General features: G+C 39.5%; 2 protein-coding genes across 2 annotated transcripts in view; one reads left to right on the top strand and one right to left on the bottom strand.

The window, feature by feature from the left end:
• The window catches only part of pdzd7a (PDZ domain containing 7a), a 33,684-nt gene extending 30,074 nt beyond the window's left edge, over positions 1 to 3,610 (bottom strand). Inside the window, exons 1-3 of the mRNA XM_072437483.1 lie at positions 3,100 to 3,610; positions 1,932 to 2,069; positions 615 to 789 (exon numbers count right to left, since the gene is read on the bottom strand). Coding sequence (XP_072293584.1) covers positions 615 to 789; positions 1,932 to 2,069; positions 3,100 to 3,295 — 509 coding nt within the window. The 5' untranslated portion in view covers positions 3,296 to 3,610. The remainder of the gene's footprint in view (positions 1 to 614; positions 790 to 1,931; positions 2,070 to 3,099) is intronic.
• A 2,205-nt stretch (positions 3,611 to 5,815) lies between these two features.
• Positions 5,816 to 12,215, top strand: sfxn3 (sideroflexin 3). Its single transcript, XM_072436984.1, has 11 exons — positions 5,816 to 5,900; positions 6,841 to 7,013; positions 7,095 to 7,265; positions 7,810 to 7,908; positions 8,078 to 8,153; positions 8,227 to 8,312; positions 8,403 to 8,530; positions 8,617 to 8,666; positions 8,978 to 9,027; positions 9,112 to 9,159; positions 9,833 to 12,215. Exons 2-11 carry the CDS (start codon positions 6,850 to 6,852, stop codon positions 9,927 to 9,929), a joined length of 969 nt encoding a protein of 322 aa, XP_072293085.1. The 5' UTR covers positions 5,816 to 5,900; positions 6,841 to 6,849; the 3' UTR covers positions 9,930 to 12,215.
• Positions 12,216 to 12,243: the final 28 nt, after the last annotated feature.

The raw sequence follows: 12,243 nt of genomic DNA, 5'->3' as shown, positions 1-12,243 counted from the left end.
AGGGCAGGTGTAAGAGGCAGACGCAGGCGGTGCAGCAGAAAAGCACGACACCGGACTCAGAGACACGTGGATTTTTACTATTTCTGACCAAACAGTTCTTTCTATGTAAAAACTGTAATTACATATGTTTTTGTGTTTAACTTATTATGCTTTTGTTTAACCATGCAGCATGTTGATATTTAAGTAGTTAGTAGTAATTCAAAAGTAAAATCTATAATTAAAACCTGATCCTTTTGATTCACGACAAGATCCATTATTCTGTTACTTGTCTATTTATTCAAGAACACAATAAAAGGATCTCTGCTTGCACAAAAAACAATTAATTATTAATGCACATTAATCAATCACAAAAGGTGTAAGTGTTGTCATTTAAAAGAACTTCAAGCCACCAGATTAATTTTGCGTTTTTGGAGCGTTCACACTTACACCATCAAAATCTTGGACTAAAAGGAACTAAAACATGGACTAGATCAGGACCAGTGTCAAGGACTAAAATGGACTTAAACACTGCATTGTGGTGTAGTCATAGCTCCTCCTGCCAATTCTGCTCTTCTGTCCATCCTCCTCATCTTCTCCTGTATTATTTTCGTGGCAGGTGAAGTATGACCTCTTACCAGGTGATCTTCTCTTTGGAGTAGCGGATGCCCGGAATCTTGCCCACCCTGCGGACCACCATCCTCAGCCTGTTGTTCCCGGTCAGGACTTTGACCGCACTGCTCATGGTGATGCTCTCCATGCTCACTCCGTTCACCTCCACCAGCTTGTCCCCCACCCTCAGCCCGGCCTGTGCTGGAGAGGCAAGACAGACTGGTCAGAAGAGCAGTTTGATCACAGCACACTTCCCCCTAGCCCCACCCACATCTCTCTACTTTTGCATGTATTAAACTATGAGGAGGGCGGGGCTTATCAACTCTGCCTTTTTTAAAGGTTGAATGGACGATTTTTTTGGCCCAAATCTGAGTCTCATTTCCTCGTGGCGTGGACTGCCGATTAGTCCTGCCACGTATCAATCAAAAAACGCACCTACCGCTCACCTGCAGCCGCGTGCGGCTCGTCCCACATTTCCACATGGATCAATCATAATATAGTTCCCTCAGTGTACGGGACAAAATGAAGACGGAGAAAGACAGTTCGAGCTGACTCATGAAGAGACGGAAATCTACGGGAGACGAGAGATGCGATGCGATCCGCTGATAAACAAACGCACGTGTGTGTTGTATCAGGGGGAGTGCGCATGCGAACTTCCGCCTGCGTTCTCAAATCGCCGAAAAATCGTCCATTGCGCCTTTAACTAAACTCAATGGTGACACGTTTTAGTTCAATTTTACAGTTTACAATGAACAAACTGCAGGAAAATGATCTATTATGTTTTAGTTCACTACAAAGAAGAAGAAATACAAGATTATTATTATTTTTAGGTAACAATTTAAAACAAAATTCTGCCATTCTACTATTTAACTATTTATAATGCATACATAAGCACTAGTAATTTATTTATAAGCACTTATAAGGCATTTACTAGCATGTATCACATTGAAAACACATACATAGATTATTAACATACACATTTCTATTAATGGCTTATTATTAACTATTATAACTATTATAAGCCATCTATAAATTATACTAATTGTCTAAGTGCTTATGAATAAATAACTTGTGCTTATTAATGTCTAAGTTTACTAAGACACCATATTTAAAGCGTTATCTAGTATTTTAACTAATACATTTACTAAAGAAATGTTTATGATGGCAAAGTTTTACTTCTTCTTCACAAATAATGAATTATATAACATGAAAAATGATGTATCACTCTCCTGTAGCCAGTGCCCACCTCTGATCCAGAGCACTAGTCAAATAAAGTCACAGGATAACGCCAAAGCCACATATGAAAGGCCGTCCTTCTAAAGTCACGGCTCTAAACTTCTAACCTGCAGAGCTGTCATCGTCCACTTTACTGACAAAAACGCCCAGCCCGTGTTCGGAGCCGCCGCGCACGCTGAAGCCCAGGCGCCCGTCAGGACTCTTGTCCACAGTCACCGTGTGGAGGTCCTCACTTTCGTCTCCAGCTGCACAAGGACAAACAGCATCACAGCCACGAGAGGAACTCATAAAGCATCACCCACAAAAAGGCTTTAAACTGGACCGGAACTTCTTTATGATCATTGTCTTTGTACAAGTGAACGATATGAAAAAATAAAGTTTCAGGTTTTTTATCCTCACATTGATTAATCATTATTTTCTTACAAGAAACAAATACAAATTACTTACAATATCAATGTCCTTAACTTGACTCAAAACAGACTCAGAGATTGAGGGAGCAATAATCCAAATATTGTAATATAGACCATGATCCTTTGCTCCATTTCAATGCAGACAACATGGAGACATGACTAGTACGTTTATGTTTGAAGTCTTTGGAATATGATGAAAGTATTCATGTCAAAGACATGAATACTTTCATCATATTCAAAGACATGAATACAAAGAAAAATTGCATATCCAGCCTCTGCAACATATTGCAATAAATATCAAATACCAACAAAGATGAAGAGAGTTGGCTTGTTATTATTGTCACATTTCTTCCTCTGAACTCTGCTCCAAACCACTGCTTTTACTGACACTAAGTTTTTCCAGGAGGATTTCCTGTCGACTTCTCCATCATAAAGACCCAAGCTGATCAATGACAATTAGAAATGACTGTAATACTGTAATAATATTGTGTATTTTAAAGTCACACAGAGTCAATACCGAGTCAGCAACTTTGTCCCTGTCAGTGGAACAAAACACAGACTATTCAAATTAAACAATGTTTAAAGCACTGGTTAAGGACCAACCACAGGGCCAGTGCTTTTATACATTTATTACATATTTGTTAATTGTATTGATTGCTTTATTAAATGTTTTATTGATATTTTAATTGGATAATATCCTGTGTTTGTTTGTTTAATCTGTGTTTTGTTTTTAACAGAGTACTCACAAAAAAGAGAGTTTCTCTCATTGAGGTTATTGGTATACATATATGAGAAATAAAGTGAAGAATAAAAATACCCAGATGTGTGCTGTCATGTTTTGTGAAAATAGAGTAGAGCCCCTCACCATCTTCCCCGGTGTTGATGAGGATGACGCGGCCCATGGGAGAATGAGACTTGTGTCTGCGGTGCTGGGTCTTCTTCTTCCCCCTGTACTTGGCGTTGCTGTGGGACCCCCCATTAGAGCCTCCATTGTGGAGATGAGGGCGCCCCGCTCCGTTTGTCATCTCCCTCCAGTCAGAGGGGCCAAAGGAGCACGCCATGCTGCTCTGGCTGTATGTCTCCCACTCATCCAGACAGAAGGTCAGTGTAAACTACAGGTGAAGGAGCCTGACGGGGAAAGTTACACTGCAAAAGACGGACAGCTGAGATCTCTGGGTCTGTTTCTAGTTCTGTTTGATACATCCACGTCGGCCCAACATCAGTGATAAGTTGTACTAGTTACTATTTGTTCACAAATGCGTTGACTGGTTCTTAAAAAGCATATCCACTTGTGGTTGTCATCCATCCGTGTGAGTCTAGAGAGCCATGTGCTGTGCAGTCACCGGGGCATGGAGATTCCCCTGAGTCATGTTTAATTAAACACAGATCTGCGGAGAGCAACAGGCGGTCATTACTTAAAGAGCTCTTCATAGATTCAACACTGAAACAGTTAACTAAAAGGTCACTTATGCAGTGGGTAGTACATGCTACATTTACTTCAGAAACTGCATATTGAGTAATATATTATACAGTGTAACAGTACTCTTACTTGAGTGAAAATTAAATTGTCAAGATTAAATTATAATTTTAGGCAAAAAATACTTACACAGCCTAAACAAAGGGCATGTTGAATGTCCTAAAGTGACCGACCCATAGACATGACTTCTGCTGACAGGGAACATCTCAGAGGCTATGTCAGCTCTGCACATGTCACCAGCGGCGTTTATCGATCAGCACCACGGACAGCGACACAAAACGTGGTTCACTGACATCAGCACTATTACAACACATATAATATATATATATATATATATATATATATATATATATATATATATATATATATATATATATATATATATATTATATGTGTTGTAATAGTGTAATATATATAATGTATATTCTACATTCTGAGTATTCTAACGGGTTTTAATGTTGACAAAAGACTGCATATAAACCACGTGGTCAATAGAAATGCGCTTTGCTAATCTTCTCACGTGGCATTAGATACAAAGCAGATATATCTTAACATGTGAAACCATCCAAAGTATTATTTATCTTTTCCTTACCTTCGTCCACGTCGTGTTGTTGCGCCCAGACGCACCGGACACCGCCGCTGAGTTAGAGACGTGTCATTTGGACTCCAGGTGACCGATACACAGTCCAAAGCGCTTTACATAAGCCCGAGCCCCTGAAGCCCGGGCCCCTGAAGCCCCAGTCCCGGCTGCAGCGGTGGCATCAGCACTTTGGGCGTGATTAAAGGCACTAAAACTATTGTCGGACTCGGTGCACGTCGATGCTCTCGTGACAGGAGTCAGAATTAAACAGGTGCATATTCTGGAAGTTCAAATACTTTACCTCGGGCTGGACCAAAGAACGTGCTGAGGCCTGGGCTACACTTCCACCTAGCGGCCATCTACGGTAGTGAAGACACAGATCACAAGTTATTTAGGAAATTCATCATTATATTCGAATTTCATTGTATTCCATTAAGGTAATTTTATACACAAAATGTCAACAATTGAAATTGTAAAGCTCTGATTACTGTTTGTATATTTATTTTATCGGTTTGCCATTTGTAGTTTGAGAACCACATTGGAAAACATATGCAAAAAGCTCAAAGTGCACAGAAGTTAAGAATAAAACACAACTTATAAAATTACTTTCATATTATTCCTAAATAATATCTTGCTTCCTTAAATGTTTAATCAATCAATCAATCAATCAATCCATCAATCAATCAACTAATCATGTTTATAACACAATTTATCACTTGGCGGTCAACATAAAACCACAGTAAACTAAAAACACAAAACTTACAGTACCATTTGTACACTTATAACAAATGTTGACAAAACGTAGGCTCGAAAGGGAATGAGAAGAAGTAAAACGTTTTACTCCCACCCCACAAGTTCATTAGATTGTGTTTGCTTTTATATAATTAACACCACTATTGTGTTGTTTTCTAAACTAAAGGTGATATGGATGTATTTATTCATCAATAATTATAACTTTAAATTGTGTAAACATGTTTAAAACAAAGAATGTATTATATTCTAAAGCACTGTACTGTAAGCAAATCTTTCGTTATAATTAATCTTGAATTGTTTTCCCAATTGTTCCACAGTCGAACTACATACAAACACACAAATAATGTAATAATAACAATAGCGTCAAAATATTCTAAATGTTCAATGTGTTTGTTCATCCCGATCTTTATTTTCATGTCGTTCCAGTCGGAGCCGTCTGGACCAATCAGCTGCGGCTATTCGCCCACGCCCGGTGACTCACTCTGCCACGTGCTCTACTGGAACAAATGACGAAGCTGCAGCGGGAAATGCCCGCCTCCAACGGGCCGCCGCTTTCACTTACCCTCCGTAATTTGAACAATATCTTAAATACACCATGAAAAACAAAACAAAAACAACAACAACGGCACATTTCTTTAATTTTGAATTAATATTCAGAGATTCAATATATTAAATTTGTTGTAAATTGAGTCTGCCTTCAATTGCGTGTCGTTTTTTCAAAATTATTCATCGAAATAATAACATACTATACGTTTTACAACTTCTTGTATGTGTCAGTAAAGCGCGCAGAGATCTACCCGGCTGTGCTGTGAAATTAGAGGTCATACATTTGCAACAAAACAAGAAAACAGCGCAGGTAACATAATTCATACTCGCTTCTGACACTTTGGCTGATTGTGGAAACGATATTTTATCCGAATCTATATTTCGGTTTGTGATTGGTGCTGTCACGGAGTGAGTAACTGTTAGATGCTAGCTAGTTTGCGAATAAATATTGCTAAAGCTAAACCAAAATTGATCCGCACATACAAGGTTGAGTCTGCAAAGCTTGGATTTTAAAGCAGTGTTCATTTTTATAGAAGTATATGTTAATATCTGCTGTAGTGGCCAGCCCAGCAGTAAACCGGTTATTCTGTGTAGTTTTGAAGCATGTCGTGACTTCCCTTCTTCTCCTTGAGCCTTCTGTCCATGGCATGAGCTCCACTGCTCGTGGGCATCGCCTTGTGCTCAGGTGATCGAGGAGGAGAATCAGATTTTTTAGGATATTATGAGTCAAACTACCTTATGTCAGGATGGGAATAAGCTGTTTGTAACCAAAGTGGTATCGGCCTTTTACTGTGTCAATAAACGTTCTTCACAGAACTTGTTCACTAATTGCTGCTTTACATGTTTCCCCCGCTGGCGTCTGTCAAGGCAAGTTTGACAGAATTTGACAGTTTGTCATTTTTTTGTCTACTGCACCAGAACCTGTAAACCTGCATATATTGGTTTGTGTCACATTGTTAATGTGCTTTCTTTCACTATTGTTGCATGTCTTTTTTTCACAGTTTTTGTTCCAACAAACCAACCAGTGCAGCCATTGTTATGTTGAACTTCTTCTCCCTGACCTCGTTGATAGCAGGATTTGTTTGAGAACAGTCTTACAAAATCATACCGAAATACCTTTTTTAAATATATATTTTTTCAATGCTTTCTATCTGAATATGACTAATTGAAGTTCTGCAGAAGAGGTGGAGCTTAGCAGTGTGCTTTCAATACATTATCTTAAACTATACTTGATTATTGTGTTTTCTTAGAAAGTGACAATGTCTGGAGAACTGTCCCTCAGCATCAACATCCAGGAGCCGCGATGGGACCAGGGCACGTTCATGGGGCGTGCCAAGCACTTCTTCATGGTCACAGATCCTCGAACCGTCCTGCTGTCGTCCGAGACTCTGGACGAGGCCAGAGACATTGTGGTGAATTACAGGTGTGAGAAGAGAGGCTTTACGTGCACAGATGTTTGAGAGTTCAATGGACAAACAATATGTTTTTGTGGTGCTTGTCTCAGAGCTGGGATTGTAAAGCCAGGCTTGACAGAGGATGAGCTTTGGAGAGCCAAGTATGTATACGACTCGGCCTTCCACCCGGACACAGGGGAGAAGATGTTTGTGATTGGTCGGATGTCTGCTCAGGTGCCCATGAACATGACCGTCACAGGCTGCATGCTCACCTTTTACAGGTATAACTTTATTATCACTGCTCTAAATGACATAGCTCATGTTTACTGTCAGAGTACAGACATATAAAGCATCCCAGTGTGTCAGTGGTGCTGCATCCAAATGATTTAATCCTAGTGTCGTCCAAATCCTCTTATCAAGGAAATTGTGCCGAGTGCTTTTGCTTCGCGTCACTGAATATTCAATGATGAATAATGCATATCCAAAATAGACATGATTTCTGTGAATCCGACCACTATGCCGGATTATGCCTAAAAAAGAGATTCATGCAAAGTTGGGGTTGTTTTTTGTTGTACCGTATTTAAAATGTGTCACAGATGACATGGCCACTGAGTGGTGCTAAAGTCTCTTACACTATAGTCATATGGTTCTGTATAGTGTTTTTTCAAGATGAAATCAACACGAGCCATATTATAAATAGTGGATAATGTTTCACTAAAGCTGCTTTTCATCTTCATGTTACTAATACAAGGGTTTGTGCTCATAAACTTGGATTAATGAGCTGATTTTCGGTTTCTTTTCCTCCGTATGCTTCTGTCTTTTCAGGACTACTCCAGCCGTGGTCTTCTGGCAGTGGGTCAATCAGTCCTTCAACGCCGTCGTCAACTACACCAACCGCAGCGGAGACGCCCCAATCTCTGTCAAGTATGATGTAGTCCTATTTGAAGGTGCAGGGAGCGTTCACATTACAAACCCCATAAATACACCCCACGCTTTACTCAGTACTTTGAGACGTCTTTACCAGTACTAACTATGAATAGAGAGCTAAAGTAGTAAAAGAATGCCTCTAACAATGTGTGACTTGTGTTGACAGTCAGCTGGGTGCAGCTTATGTGAGTGCCACGAGTGGCGCTGTGGTCACTGCGCTGAGCCTGAAGGCCTTAGCCTCGGTAATCTCTGAGTTCAAACACCCACACAACACAGTGGTGTCTTCCACTTTACACTTTTCATTTGTCTTTGTAGCGTCTCCCTCCCATCGCCAGCCGCTTTGTTCCTTTTGCTGCTGTGGCGGCTGCTAACTGCATCAACATCCCCTTCATGAGACAAAGGTGAGATCCACAAACTAGTCTTTGGATTTCAGTCCGAAATTGTAATCTTTGCTTTATTATACAGTTTATATGTTTTATTCTTGTTCCCAGGGAGTTGAAGTTTGGTATCCCTGTCACAGATGAGAATGGAAACAGGTTAGGAGAGTCTGCCATCGCTGCCCAGCAGGCCATCACTCAGGTGGTAGTGTCAAGGATCGGAATGGCCGTTCCAGCCATGGGTAAATCTATACAATTATTACTCTTAATGATAATAATATATCATATATTTGGAGCAGCTTTTTCCATGTGTAATTTGTGTCCACAGCCATCCCGCCAGTTATTATGAACGCACTGGAAAAGAGAGCTTTCATGAAGGTGAGATCCGCATGCAGTATTTCTACGCTTCTTTGAGTTCTTTTGAGCTCCAAATTCCTCATGCAGGTTGTGTTTATTGTGTAGCGCTCCTACACAAACCTGACGTGTCCTTGGCATGTCTGAATGTCCTTTGGTGTGGCTGCCATGTTTATTCTACTCTTTTGTCCACCTTTCAACACTTGCCAATTCAGATTTAGCCTCCATTTCAGCTCTTACTTCACTTACTCATCTGTAATAATATTGGTTAACAAGTTGCACAGGATTGTAATAGTCTTTTTTGTCACACTGAACATTGCCTTTGTTTTCTGCAGCGCTTCCCAGTCCTGAATGCTCCTGTACAAGTGGCTCTCGTGGGTCTGTGGTAAGTTTCTTTTCCAAATCGACCAGTGCCAGACTTGAATGGTTCAGACAAACGTATCCAACATGAGCCCATTTTATATTCCAGCCTCGTGTTTGCCACTCCACTGTGCTGCGCCCTCTTCCCTCAGAAAAGGTACGTCCATCACCCCCTGGTGCCATTCTATCTCCCCACAGTGTTGATTTGAAATGGTGGAGGAAAAGCAAGGTCGCTGTATAGTTCAGAAAAATATTTATCCATTGACTTTTTTCTCTCTCTCTCTGTTTTGACTGGTACGTCTGTCTTTGTTACTGAAAGAAAAGCAAATACATGAAATAGTGGCGCCAGAGAAACCTGATGTAGAACCGTTTGCCTGTTATACATTTTTATTTCATGGAGTAAGTTGACATCAGCGTTATTAGGTGACATTTTTATGTTTTTTGAAGTTGCTGATAACTTGTAAACTATCTTCAATCAACATTATTTTCTGTCTCTAAACGTTCATTTAAAGCCTCTTAGCAAACTTCAGTCACAGCAGACCGTCCCTTCTACCTAGCACCAGCTGTAAACGTTCATTGTTTTCTTGTTAATATGCAAATGTTGTGGAGGAGTCGTCTCATTGAGCCACATTTGTAAAGGAAACATCCTCATTATCCTCTCAGTGTTATTACCTAATGTATTATTGCCAATTTGCCACTTTTTTTGGTTGTAATATAACTTCACCGTTATTTATTTGTTTTCTTTTCCAGTTTGTTTGTGCAACTCTATTTTTTCTGCCCTCATCTGAACAATGCTGTGACCTTTGACCTTTCCCATCCTCTGGTTTCAGCTCCATCAGCGTGAGCGGGCTGGAGAAGGAGCTCCAGGAGAGGATACGAGAGATCAGCCCTGAAACCACCCGAGTTTACTTCAACAAGGGCCTGTAGAACCAGCCCGAGGCACACACAACGCACACTCCAATATTTACCCTCTGTTTCCCAAGCACAAGAGAAGGTCTCGCTCCATTTTCTGTTCGCTTTTTTGTTACCGACTACGATAAGACTGGATAGTGTTTGAAATGTTACGGAAGTAGGTGTATATATTTAACATTGCGGGATTATCATTTTGATGTCGTGTTTTGTGTCTTCCATGCAACATAAGTTAGTTTCTTGTGTTCCCCACTAACACATGTAGTAAACTGAAGGCTTGTGGTGTATATTTACTGTTCACATTATTAGATACAGTCAAGTTCTTTAGATTTTTGACAGAGAAAAACCCTGAAATTGAGTTTGAATTGTTTGAAATTGCGCGTCTAATAATGTGTCAGTGTGTGTTTTTGAATGTACTTTTTGCCTTGCGCGCTTTCCTTGTTTGTGGACCTTTTTTTTTTTTTTGCTTTTTCTGAAGAAACAACAAACTGAACAAGTCGATGTTAAGTTTCCTTCCTTCTTGAAAGTGTACTTATGCTGCGTTTTATGTTCAAACCGACGATAAGGTGCTAGATAAAGTATAAATGTTTAAACGCACTGGCTGAGGTCACTAAGCACGTCCAGTGTGAGCGACGCACTGCACTGATGATGTGGTCATATATCATATTATTGTAGGTGGTTTGTTGTAGCCGTGTTGTGAAGGGCAATATTAGGTGTCTGTAGATGTAAATGCTTGTTGATGGGGTTTGGCAATTTGGTGTTGTTTTTGAATGGAAAATGCACTTATGGTGTATAATCTCTATATATTTTGTCAAGTCACAGACAAAAGAGCTTGTCGGCTGTCCAAAAAACAGTTATAGTTTTGTTAGGTTGAAGATACAAGGTTTTGTGCATCACCAGCTTGTTTCATGAGCACACATTTAAGCCACAGCTGTCTTTGCACCTCAAGACTTCGAGAGGTCACTAAATATTAGTGAACTGATGTTACAATCTAGATAAAGCTCACCTATATAACATCAGAAGAGTCTGATTATTTATACCGATATAGGATTTATGAACATGTATTGTAGATAAGATATTAACAAAAGTGGGCCCTAAACTTAACATTCAATGTTAAAGCTGCTTGAATTCTTTGCAATAGTTGAACCTATTGTGACCAGGAAGGATTTTGTGGTTTGGTCAGAGATGAGTGTATCTGGATGTTACTGAGTGTGTCTTTTTATTATAACTTTAGCCTAACTATTCAGAATATGTCACAAAATGTATGTACACAGTTGAATAGCACACACAGGGTCCTAACGCTGCGTAACGAAGTATACACAAATGAAGCCTATATTTGGGACTTTTGAATGAAGCATTGTGTGTGACAAGATGACTGTCGTTGTAAGGGACTGTTATTAATAAGTGTAGCCTAATAAATGTATGTCATAGCATATAGTTTTATTACAAAGATATATATATATATATATATGTGTGTATATTTTACTCATCCTTTCATTTGCGGCATGGCAGTTGCATTGACAGTGTTAAATATTAGTGTAATATAATAAGAATCCAAACGTGACAATACCAAACCATCATTGTGTTTAGCGCTCGTAATCAACATGGCTTTTTATGTCAGCTTTGTTTTACGTACATGAAACTGCCCCATTACGACGCTTTGTGTCGGGAGCTTTGTGTTGCTAGTTAAGCCGAAATGTCATGTCATTATTTGCTTTACCCTTTAACATCGCACCAAATAATATGTTCATTTGTGGCATAAATGTTTGCTAACAAAGTGGAAGTGAACCAAAAGTGGACGAGGAATGCAGAGAATGTTTGGCCATATTTTTATTTATATGCAATGAATACCACCAAATGACATTTAATAATTCGTTTTAATATTTTGTCAGAGATGAATTAAGGCTGGGCAGGTTTAATTAGTTAATCAATTGAAATTCAGACTTTTTGAGCAAGATTTTTGACTTTTTTTGTTGCATATGTTCAATGGTTGTGGTCGTTCAGAAATATTTGTTTTTTTAATGAGACCGACTCAAATATGAGGGGAAAGAAGTGTTGTTTTTCACGTTGCCCAGCCCTAATATGAACGATGCAGCACTGCCATTGTCTGTTACTGAGTTTGCCTATTTCAGTGTCAGTGTGTGTTACGACAATCCTTCAAAAAATCATGATTTCTAAACGGTCACGTGTAGTTCTGTCAGTCAATATTTGTACTGTATATCCTTCTTTTTTGTATTGTGTTGGGAGGTGTTCCATGTACAGTGTATTTTCTCTGAGCAGTTGAATAAAATATGGACAATACTTGTGATTCTTGTTTTATTTTGATGTAGAG

This window comes from Eucyclogobius newberryi, unplaced genomic scaffold (assembly GCF_026437365.1).
Source record: "Eucyclogobius newberryi isolate DKJ021-1_F unplaced genomic scaffold, fEucNew1.0.hap1 SCAF_8, whole genome shotgun sequence".
Classification (NCBI taxonomy): Eukaryota; Metazoa; Chordata; class Actinopteri; order Gobiiformes; family Gobiidae; genus Eucyclogobius; species Eucyclogobius newberryi.
This window is presented reverse-complemented; position numbering and strand designations above follow the sequence as displayed.